This window comes from Notothenia rossii (assembly GCF_949606895.1).
Source record: "Notothenia rossii genome assembly, chromosome: 4".
Taxonomy (NCBI): domain Eukaryota; kingdom Metazoa; phylum Chordata; class Actinopteri; order Perciformes; family Nototheniidae; genus Notothenia; species Notothenia rossii.
Genome location: NC_136902.1, coordinates 72,193,544 through 72,205,326, shown reverse-complemented (window position 1 = coordinate 72,205,326; position 11,783 = coordinate 72,193,544). Strand labels below are relative to the sequence as shown.

General features: G+C 40.0%; 2 protein-coding genes across 2 annotated transcripts; one reads left to right on the top strand and one right to left on the bottom strand.

Moving 5' to 3' along the window:
• Window positions 1-1,722: 1,722 nt before the first annotated feature.
• LOC307037725 (odorant receptor 131-2-like) lies at window positions 1,723-3,480 on the bottom strand. The gene has a single exon (XM_079678786.1). The coding sequence runs from the start codon at window positions 3,463-3,465 to the stop codon at window positions 2,653-2,655; it is 813 nt and encodes a 270-aa protein (XP_079534912.1). The 5' UTR covers window positions 3,466-3,480; the 3' UTR covers window positions 1,723-2,652.
• A 5,955-nt stretch (window positions 3,481-9,435) lies between these two features.
• LOC307036796 (diablo IAP-binding mitochondrial protein-like) lies at window positions 9,436-11,781 on the top strand. The gene is made up of 6 exons (XM_079677411.1): window positions 9,436-9,741; window positions 9,868-9,994; window positions 10,122-10,247; window positions 10,563-10,673; window positions 10,819-10,915; window positions 11,187-11,781. Exons 1-6 carry the CDS (start codon window positions 9,605-9,607, stop codon window positions 11,387-11,389), a joined length of 801 nt encoding a protein of 266 aa, XP_079533537.1. The 5' UTR covers window positions 9,436-9,604; the 3' UTR covers window positions 11,390-11,781.
• The last annotated feature ends 2 nt before the right edge of the window (window positions 11,782-11,783 follow it).

Here is an 11,783-nt window from a genome sequence, read left to right as displayed (position 1 = left end):
TATATCCATTATTACAGCTCCGTGGGATGGCAGTAAGGCGATATGGTCCGTTGTTATTGTGCATCCATGGGTAAAGACAAACTCACGTAGTACTGAACATGTCACGGTCCCGTGGGTTAGATGCACGTTCATAATGCCGAGGGAAATAACTCTCAGAATAACGTTATTAGCACATTTTTACAACTTGAGGAACGAATGTTTTTAATAAGGGCTATACAAACGTTCATACTGGGTAGTTTATTTCGTTTAAAAAAAAATATTCAACGAGTTACAGACCACTCTTTCCCAATGTAAGTCAATGGGAAAAAGTGTTTCCGGGACCAGCAACCAAACGGAAGTTTAGTACCGCCGTTTGGCCACAACGAATACTCTCATCAGACTCCGGCGCACTTCCTGGGGGCTTGATCTCTACCATAGACTGTATATATAAAGGTCTCTACCTGACCGTAGTCACGCTGTGTGTGTCCATCAGGAAACACGCTGTTTACAAGTAGTTCCAGCAAACATCCACTGATAAACTAAGATGTTAACAACCTCATGATAACCTGTCCTCATAATGTTTTAACTTAGGATCATACCTGTGTTTAGTCTAGAAAAAGGTAAATGTGTACATTTTATTATAAAGAGTTGTTTATATTTACAGACTGTTGCAAAAACTAAGAAGCTTATAAACATCAGGTTTAAAACTAAAAGAGCTTTACAAAAAACACAATGAAATATTTTTGGAGTTTTATTTGAGTTATTAATTTACATTTTTTGTCTAAGAGATGCTGATCTGAAACCGTTGTTACATACAGTTAAGGCCATACTTTTCAACCCTCCCGATTGTCGCGGGAGACTCCCGATTTCATTGCCCTCTCCCGGTTTCCACCTGGGGTCATATTTCTCCCGCATTTCTCCCGATTTCTGACAAAATCAGATTTAAACACGACTGTTTCCACTCGGACTTTAATACAGCTATACCATTGTTTAGTTTCCATGGTAACACGTCTTACGGCATTTCCTGTTTCTGCCGGAGAGAGGGGAGGCCGTCCCAAAGCTTGCCGCTGTATTTACTCCCTCCATCTGACAGGAGGGAGCCTCGTTGAGCTGCGAGTGTGGCTACAGACGGAGTTCACTCCGTCACGGAGGGGTAGGGTCGAGGGAGTGGTTTGGGATTGGGCCTAGAAATGGCCATGACATGGAATCAGTGCGACACCTGCAGGTGAATGACATGCATAACAACCACAGCTGCACAGCTCTATATTGTCTTGTTGTTGCGTGTTGGCACCTTGAGTTCATTGTAATTTCGTTGTACCTGTTCAATGACAAATTAAAGATCTGTCTATCGAACCAAACTGCCATTAACAAGCTGCAGATGAATTCATTGTGGTGAATATTTTTTAATAATCATAACATATTATTAATATATATATATATATAAATAGTTTTAAATGAAATGTATATGGTGTGTACTCCAAAGTCACAAATACATAGGCCAATACAAAGGATTTACAAGTGACCACTTTAATATTTTCCTACAAAAAAATGGATTTAGTTTTCTCATAGCATATTATTATAGACCTAGTGATATGAATGCACCACAATGCAAATATCTTAATACATTATTTATTCTTTTCCTATGGAATGAAAATATTGAGTTAGAACAAAAAATTATTTTAACATACTTTAATGACGCATTCACATTTGTAATTTGCACATTTGGGACAGCAGTTTGCAGGGTTAAACTTTGTATTTCCTATTATTTTAATATGGATAATGTCACCACCATGCAATGGAAATATTTTTGAAATATACATGAGGGCTAACACACAATGACATTTTTCTTATTTGTATACAGTATGTATTCAAACTAAAGTTTTTCAGCTGCGACAGGACTCTGATTTCTTCATGCAGTGTACTATTCTGCTCGGATATGTTATCTTTTTGTGGTTTTATGACTTTAAATATCTGTGAAACAGTTTACTCCCTACAGAAGGCCTGAACCATTAGCTAACGTGCAACCAACCACACACACAGTCCTGCATGCTCATGAAAGATAAGAAATTGAATACCAGCAGCAGATGCCAGACTTTATGTAAGATATCTAAAATTCAGTCATACAATTGAATTCTCTTTTCGGATGCAGCTGGCACAAAAACAGTCAGTGCCTGGTTTATGTTTAACAGCAGTCAATCTATAACCAGCTGTTGATCTTGTCAGCAAAAGTGCCAAGGTTTCTGCAATGTTTGCTTTTTAGAGGTTACCAGAGGTTAATTTCCCAGATTTGTGTAAAATAATTTCTTATAATTAACTAAATAAATGTGACTTGGATACAGAATGTTAGTATAAAATGGATGAATGGATTTATCAGACTGAAAAAAAGAATAATTCATTCAAATGTATTGAAGTTTCTGAAAAAATCAGCACTTGCACAGCTTCTCAAAAGTATTGTTAATTATTATATTGGTTAATTAAATAGAAGACTTTTAAATAGGATTTAAAACTATTTTTATGGAACTTTTCTCAATGATGATGATCCAAAAACCTGCAGAAACCCTGTTTAAACATCACAAATACTGTAAATATTTTTACATTTGTGCATTACATTTGAGAACTCAAAACTAAATAAGCCAGCTCCAGAAACAGGTAAATTGTTCTGCAGCCTGCCCCTTACACTGGGTTGGCTTTGTTTGAGCAGCAGAGAAAGGTTCTTCCAAAGCAGTCCCTGAGCGTCTGATCTCTAAAGCCGTAAATTAGTGGGCTGAGAAAGCGTGGTATAAGGATGAAACAGAAATAACAAAAAAAGGCGATATCCTCTTGTGGCCAGCTGACATGTGGCGCCATGATACTTTCAGTGATGGGAAGACTGAAGGCCAACATGCACAGGAGCAGCTGAAAGCCGTGCAGCAGCACAGTGTGCTTGGCTTTGCTCGCAGAAACCTTATCCTTTCTCATCTTTCTTGTTTTCAGCAGGATTTGTATGTATGTAAAGAGGATAACAACAGATATTACTGCAAAGAAGAGAATATTAACAGCAGCTTGCAACAATGCCTGGATTGGAGATGAGTTGATATAAAAGGCTTTGCAGAGCACAGGTGTGGAGAGGATATCCACGGCAGGATCTCTTTCCCCAATAGAGTATTCAATCATAGGGAAAATAAAGCTGAGAAACCAAATGGACAGAATTATGATCCAGATACGGTCAGAGCGCCAGGCGGCTGGGCACTGCAGTGGGTAGAAGATCGCCACATAACGCTCCAGTGACATAGTAGCCAGAATTAAAGTTGTGTTCATGAATGTGGAAGTGGAAAGTAACAGCAGAGGAACACAGTAGACAGTAGGAAATGTTACCAGACCAATGACCAAGAGGAAAAGGATCACAGAGGACAAGAGCTGGAGAGTGTCGTTAAACAGCATGTAGGCAAACAGGATATAACGGGAGTTGTCCAGGAAGTGCCTGTTAGTTGCAAAGATGCGCAGCATGACAACAATGCAACAGAGGAAGACGCAGAAGACAGGGACGACCACACACACCTTGATGATCACAGAGAGGCTTGTGTGTGAAGTTGCATTTCCTGTATGCATTCTGCAAATATGCACTATTAAGCAAACCTCTCTCGCAAACCTGTAAGAAAAAAAACAACATTAAATCTGTGTACACAAAAAAGGGACAACCTCAAAAAACCACAATGACAATTGAAAAGGAATAAGAATACAACGTAGCTAAAGAGCAGGGTACTGTGAATAAGTAAATGCTGGATAATTAAAGTAAAACCTCACATTTGTAAATATACAATTATATCCCCTTTGAATCCACCCATTTGAACATACTATTTATACTGTATTCAACACACATATAACCTTTAGAATAAAACAGCTCTCCCCTCACCTAAGAATGTGCTCATCAGATTTCAGTTCTTGTTATCATTAAACTTGATGATGAACAACATCTCTGAGATGTTCTTCCCTTATCTGAAGTGTTTGGCCCCGTTCACATCTCTTTGATTCATGCCAGATTCCTCCAGAGATTCATTATTTACATGCTATCGTCATACACCATCATGTTTGTCATTAACATATTTCAGTGCATGGGGACATAGGATCCTGTTGCAGTATTTGTTGAAGCCGTTTGTGAAAGCATTTATAAGTGGCTAATAAAAAAGAAAGAAAGTTATAAACCCAGAAAAAACTACTTTATTGAATTATTAGGGTTTGGCTTGCATCTAATAATATAATATGATTGTTAAACTAGAGAATGCAATTCCTGAAGAAATTGCTAGTGGGAATGCTTTATGCTGAAAATCTGTTGCTAAAATGCTATGCTGAAATGTAATGTGTAAGAAGAAAGTGAATAATTTAGATTGAAATGATACATGAACACTGGGGGCTTGAATGTGTGATGAAAGAAGAAAATAAAGTAAAAAGGCTTGGAAAAGCAGCAGAATATTTGTACTGCAAACCTTTGCACTAACTTGATGGTGAAAAACCCTTCTACATTTAGGCATTTCTGAAATTATTTTGATTACTAATTAAATATTTGTTCTGTTCTGTTAAAGGACAAATGTGAGTAGCAGTGAATTAGCATACACAATACCAGGATCCTGAAAAGCTTCAGCCATCAGTAGTTGCAGTATTTATGTCTATGCTTTTCCTACTGATATGTCAACATTGTCTGTATCATAAAGGCCTAATGCTGCTGCTGAAAACATTAAAATGCATCAATCATGTTTGGTCACCTGGGGGAAAGAAGACCTCCTTTAAAAGGTGGGGTAGGTCATTTTGGAGAAACCAGCTTGAGTGTGCTAGAATTTGAAAATACACAGCCGGGAAAAATCTGCTACTTCCTTACAGAGCCCCTCCTCCAACACACACGAACGCGCACATGACCAATGAGGGCACGAGATAAGTTTGTGCACATATGGAAGGCTGACAGGCAGGTAGGCCATCCAGTTATTTTAGCCAGGCCGGCTAAAAGGATTGGTCGTGCTTTTTACAGAACTACGGCTTCCACAGATGACATTTTTTTATGGATTTTTTGTCAAAGCACTTAAGATATTTATTGCTATCGGGATGTTAAGAGCATTCCATGGAATATAACAAAAAGTGTATCTCGAGCCAGTTTCTCAAACTTACCTACCCCAACTTTATGTCACTTAAACACGTTATTAACTCCATCCATCCATCCATCTTCTCCCGCTTATCCCTGGTCGGGTCGCGGAGCAGTTCCAGCAGAGAGCACCAAACTTTCCTTTCCCTGGCCACTTCAACCAGCTCTGACTGGGGGATTCCAAGGCGCTCCCAGGCCAACGAAGAGATATAATCCCTCCACCTGGTCCTAGGTCTACCCCTTGGTCCCCTCCCAGCTGGACGTGCCTGGAACACCTCAGGGAGGCGCCCAGGTGGCATCCTTACTAGGTGCCTGAACCACCTCAACTAGCTCCTTTCGACGCCAAGGAGGAGCGTTTCAACTCCCTCCCTCCCGGATGACTGAACTTCTCACCTTATCCCTAAGGGAGACGGCAGCCACCCTGCGTAGAAAACCCACCAGAACCCATCACTGTTTCCCGTAGGTGGTGGGTCCACGGGACGAAAAAGCGGAGGTGTTGCCCACGTTGCCTTTTCGGGCTGTGCCCGGCCAGGCTCCATGGCAAGCCCGGCCACCAGACACTCGCCGACGAGTCCTCCTTCTGGACCTGGCTCCAGAAGGGGGCTTCCTCCAGGCCGGGTATCCTCACTTCGTGTGTCGTCTTTCATGAGGTCTGTTACGGCCCCAACCTCTAATCCGCGGTAGTGGCTCGTGCTGAGACCCGCAACATGAAAGAATACGCCCAATAACCGGTACTTGGTAACAAGCATTTATTGATAATCAGCCATTTGCTCACAAAAGTGAAACGGGAAACAAAAACAGGTCTGTAGGACTGGCCAAAAGGAACAAACAGAAGGAGGGAACCCGAGCCAGCCACACCACGGGCCGTAGGACCCAGAGCTCCCCCCCTAACCAGAAATCAAATATAAACCCTATGGGAAACAAAATAAAGCCGAGAAAACTGGACTACCAGGTCCTCCGGGCTAAACATAAACACATCAGCAAAAATATGGCCGATAGGCTACAGCTCAAAATAGCAAAGAGATATTCTAAGGAGTGTCTCCCGGCGTTAGGATAGGCGAGACATCCTTCTCCTCCAGCTTCTCTTTATATCTCCACGACTGAGTGGAATTTGGAACACCTGGGCAGAGGCGGAGCCAGGGGCAGACCAGGTGCACCTGCGCAGCAGGGAGACAGAAAAGAAAACAAGGAGGGGAGCACGTAACAGGTCTTTGAACCAATCTTAGTCTGGCCCCTTGCCTGAGACCAATTTGCCATGGGAGACCCTACCAAGAACACAAGGTTCCAGACAACACAGCCCCCAGGTTCATCAGGGCACACAAACCTCTCCAACAATTAATATTAATAATAATAATAATATTGAATCGCAACGGAACCAATACATTCTGTTAAAATCCTCTATACCAGCATATTTAAAACAATGCAACCATGTCACCAGCAGCTTTGTGTGAGATGCACCTACTTGCCATGGTCAGGTTATAGATATAGGTGATAGGAAAAACCAGCTGAATGTTTTACTTTCTGCCCAAATGTATTGTCAGCCCACATGATTAAAAGCAGCCCTGTTTGGTGTGAAAATATCTAGCTGCCTCAATGTCAAAAAACCCTAATGCAATACTGGTACAATTGCTCTTAAGGACAATGCAACAGAGAACTCAGATCTGGTGAACATCTGTGAAATTAAATGCACTAAAGTGGTTAAAGTTGTAGGGGAAAACTAACCATAGGACAGACTGGACAACCTCAGTAGAAGCTGAAAATGTCACTTTAAGTATTTGTTTTGCTGACGCAGAGCAGTTTTACTCAGCCTTTCACAGCTGCAGGAGGGATCTCTCATATTGATCGTTGGCACTGTGATGATTCTGCCGAGTGGGCACTTTCAAGTGGGCTGGGTCAGTTTGCAGTTTGTGAACTGGAGCAACAGCGTGTTATGTTGGTAAAAGCTGTTGCTATTGCTGTACTGGAAGTTCACAAAGATATTCTAGAACACCATAGTTACCACCTGCTGCATTAAAGTACAATTTAATGCATGTATTGTTAGGAGGCATTTATTAAATACATAATATTCTGAAATGTACCATTCTGCAAAATGAGTGCTTTTACTTATGGTACTTTGGGGATTAGAGAGAGAGAGAGAGAGAGAGAGAGAGAGAGAGAGAGAGAGAGAGAGAGAAAGAGAGAGAGAGAGAGAGAGAGAGAGAGAGAGAGAGAGAAGTTGCTCTTGTTATTGTGAAATTATATAACAGAATGGGGTCAATTTGACCTTTTCTTTTTAAATAAAAAATGAATAGGCCTACCTGTTTGTAATCATACTTCATGCTTCTGTGATTTATAAGTGTGAGAATGAAAAGGAAAAAACATTTGATAAGCGAACCCTTTGTTGCATATTTTTAGCTTTGCATCTCAGAACTGATTACCCTGAATCCACTTTTGTGTATATGGCTACTCAGATGTTTATGAACTGCAGTCCAAAAGGTACACAAACATGGTGGTGAATTGCACTCTTTTTTTGATAGAACATATAGGTAGACAGTAAAGGGTAGTGAGAGGGGAGGAGATGCAGCATGGAGTGCAGTAAGACGCAATCCAAGTACACAGGGCGCTCCCCAAGCCACTGGGGCGCCCTGTATTATCTTTTTTCCAGTGCCACACTCTTGAGAAAACATTACGAAAGTCAGTAATCAAAGTAGAGAGATAACTTTTATGCATGCAAAATCATTGTTGTTTTTAAGAAGATTGTGAAACCCATGTAGAGTTGTTGTAAACAACATACATGTGTAGCAGTGGAGAGTGACTGTATGATATCTCCAGAGCCCGGTGAGAGAGCACGTCTCGTATCCCCTGCTTAGTGATGAACAGGTTAATTATTAACGTAAAGCTCCTGAGTCTAATTGTGCAACCTGAAGTTTGCATCTGTTTGGCAAACAAGTGTACTCTGTAGAGGGCGGCTCACTGGGGCTTGTCAGGTCTCTACGCAAGTTCTGCGTCATTAATCAGGACTGCAGGGGATTGGACCAAATCCTTGTCCAAAACAAACTTTCTGCCACTGAACCCCAGTGGATGCTAACTCAGCAGATAACCTTTTTGCAGTCTATCAGACACAATGATGCTATTGCAACACTTTTGGCAGCAGGATTTTAGTGAAATAGAAAAATACATGAAGAAGTGTCAAAACTACTAAGCTACTTTCAGTGAAACTGAGAGCAGGGTGCAGGTGAAGTAATGTGTGCATAAAAATGCTCCTACTTATAGGCCGGCTGAAGAAAAAACAGTGTGCCCTTTTTCTGAAGAAATGTTCAAATGGGAACCCTTCTGTTTAGTGTCTATATGCTAACATTCACCAGTCTATAATTAAAGAGCCTTCTTTGGTATTACAGTTTGCATTACATTGGAAGGAAACCTTTCTTTTGTGTTGTAGATACTTCACCATTAGGAAAAGACCTACTCTGATGATGTATATTTTAAGATATCATGTCTTTTTTATTCCACCCATTATTTTCTTCCTTTTTAAAAACATTTCTATTGTGTTATGCTAGTAGTGGCTAATGTACCCTCACAAGCCCGTTGTCTGCAGTATTGAGAATTCAGAGGTCTGTTAGCGCTTTTCTTTCTTTATTCATTGGAATCTTTAGCCCCAACTGATGCTGCTTCACAATACATCCCTTTTATCAGTTTCAGCAATTCATAAGCCTTAACACAGCTAAATAAGGTTCTCCCCAAGGCTGTAAACAGACTTTGATGTAGAAAATAGAAATCACAAATGGTGTGAATCATTTACCCTTCTTATGGATTAGCAGCCTGTCCATGGAGTAACTGGTCTCTTACCTGAACAACATTTCAAATGTGAGGCCACTTTTATTAAATGCATGATTGTGCAAACTTGGACAACCGCTAGTAGCCCAGTTCCATCCAAACCTTTCAAACGAAAAAGAAAATGTTCTGATTAAAATCTGATTAAAAATTGATCTTAATTTGAATATAATCAGTTAAACAGCACCTGCTATATTGTAAAGGTATTTAAGGCTCATTCTAAGAAAAAGATCAAACCTGATGATTCTTAGCTTAAGATCATTCAGTAGTAATGAAAACATGTTATGCATATTATATTTTATTTCTGCTAATAGCTCCTGCTTAATACACACTGGCCCTTGAACTCTTACTTTCCCTTGCATACACTTTGACGCAGTGGAGCAAGATAGAGAGAGAATCCAGCACGTAATTCCTGTCTCTGTTAGCTTTTTCAGATAAAGCCAAATACGTACATATGAAGACAGAGTCAACAGATCAATACCTTTTACGCAATGAAGTGGTCCCGGGGCCTTACAAATACTCGCATGATCCCACAGTTAGCCATATTCAGACTGAAAGATTGCAAGCAACAACAAGACTCTTTCTCTGATTTCGCAAAGAAAAGTGAGAGCAGATTAGATTAAATTGCAGAACAGAAAATCTACAGTCAACATAGATCATATTAAATACATTCTTCAAGTCCAGTGGATCCAACTCATCTGCAAAATGCAAGCTGTTGCTCAGTGTTCAGTGTGCACCAGCCGGGCTGCTGGAGGACTTCTGCGAAAACAGACCGACTTTTCACTGCTGCGGACCAACAAGAGTGCTCTCAGGAGAGGAGCAGCCTGCATCCGTCTCCTAAGGTAGGTTATGAATATTAGAAAAATTACATATAATATATAGTAGCAATACAGTCTATATATTTTTCCCGCTGAGTGCTGCCTTTTATAGCTCATGACTTTCAACTTTTTGTCCTCATTTTTCTACAGCATTTCTGAGAGTGTGCTATTGAGCAAAGGGGAGCCTGGAGTCCAGAAATTAGGACAGAAACGGACAGATACTGCTCACAGAGGGCCTTTGAGTGTTGGACATGGGCTTGCTGTTCCTTTTACACAGGTAGGTCAGTCTCATACCAGAGAAGAAATAAAAGCAACCAAACAATTATTGTGTACCTTTGAAAAAAGTCTGTTTTTCAAAGAAAAAAAGAATGGAGTTTAAATTATGTTTTCTTTTCCATCTGTAGCAAATTGAAAACCTCTCTTACGACTCCCTGATCATAAGAGCAGCCTCTGTGGTTACAGACAGTTCAAGTACTTTGCTCTCCCAGACCTCATTGGCTCTCGTAAATGCCCTTACAGATTACTCAAAGGTAGGTTTTCATCCAATGTGCAGCATTATATCAACAGCTTATGATTTCCAACCACAGTCTGAGAAGAAAAATCTAAATAAATATATTGTCAGGCTTTACTAAACAACACAAAGATCATCAGTGTCCACATTGTTAGTTTTAATTGCAGCTAAATCTCTGCATCTTTTCATAATTTTACACAGAGAACAATAGCACTAATAAATGACACTGACTTCAGTTTCTTTATGTTTTTTGTACAACTCCAGACTTTAATTTACATTTTAAAATGTCCATGTACTGTCCCTGACTGTCGGTCCTTCTTCTGTTTGCTCACAGGCTGTGCAAACACGCATCATTGTCCAAAGACGGTATTTAGCTTCACTGGGAAAACTGACCCCATCAGAGGAGGATTTGTTTCTGGCGGCAATCAATGCCCAGCGTGCAGAGGTTAGTTTTGGAAAATAAACCTTGATGTACTCTAGCATTCTGGGTTTCTTAAAATGAGCTTTCAGTCTTTGCAAAAAGGATAGATTAGATACATTTATAATATTGAGTGGTTCTCATCTCTGTTCTTATCTGTTTGCCCTTACAGGCAACTGACAGGCTACAAGAATGCAAACGCTTTGAGACAAACTGGATCAATTCGGTCAATTTGTGCAAAATGGCAGCCGAGGCAGCACACTCTTCAGGTGGGTAACATGTCTAAGGAAAGCTGCATCTCTTAATGCATAGTGAAAATTGTGAAATGTTGCTGTATTTATAATGATGGAACAAGGAGTGGATTCAAATCACTTGTGATTTTGATTTATGATACCATGTGTACACATTGGTAGAGCTTCAGTAAAAGAAAAATGATTTTAAGTTCCACATTGAATATTTTAACTTATGATAGTGTTATGTCAACCCTTGAACTTTCTTAGCACTTTGACTAAATGTGTGTTATCATCTGTGTGTTTGCAGGAGCCGATCAGGCCTCCATCACAGTGAGGGCAAGCATCCAGGTTGCTCAGTCCCAGGTGGGGGAGGCTCGGAAACTGGCTGCGACTGCAGATAAGAAGTTGGCCGAAACTAAAGCAGAAGAGATCCAAAGAATGGCAGAATATGTTGCCTTTCTAGATGGAGAGGAGCATGAGGTGCATGAGGCTTACCTACGAGAGGACTAAGTGATTGATTGATTGATTGATTTCCCTATCATGTCTCTATTTATTTTTGAGCCTGCAAGATCTATATGTGTTGGCATTTACACAAAGAAGATCAAAATTTGACAAACTGAATGAAATAAGTACCTTCTATTAGTAATTATTTAATGTTGCATGAATCCTTATTTAAGACTATTTATTTGGTTAGTTAATATTAACAGCCCTTTTCTGATAAATGATGAAGTTATGATTCAATTCTTCAGTATATATTGGATGGCAGTGAGGGCTTATCCGACATTGGATTACATTGTTGTTTATTTTATATTTATTTTTATTTTAAAGCTATCGTTTCCGCTATTGTATTTTTCCATGTTCATGTAATAGAACATTTAAAAATAAATCTTTGAGTATTTGAATA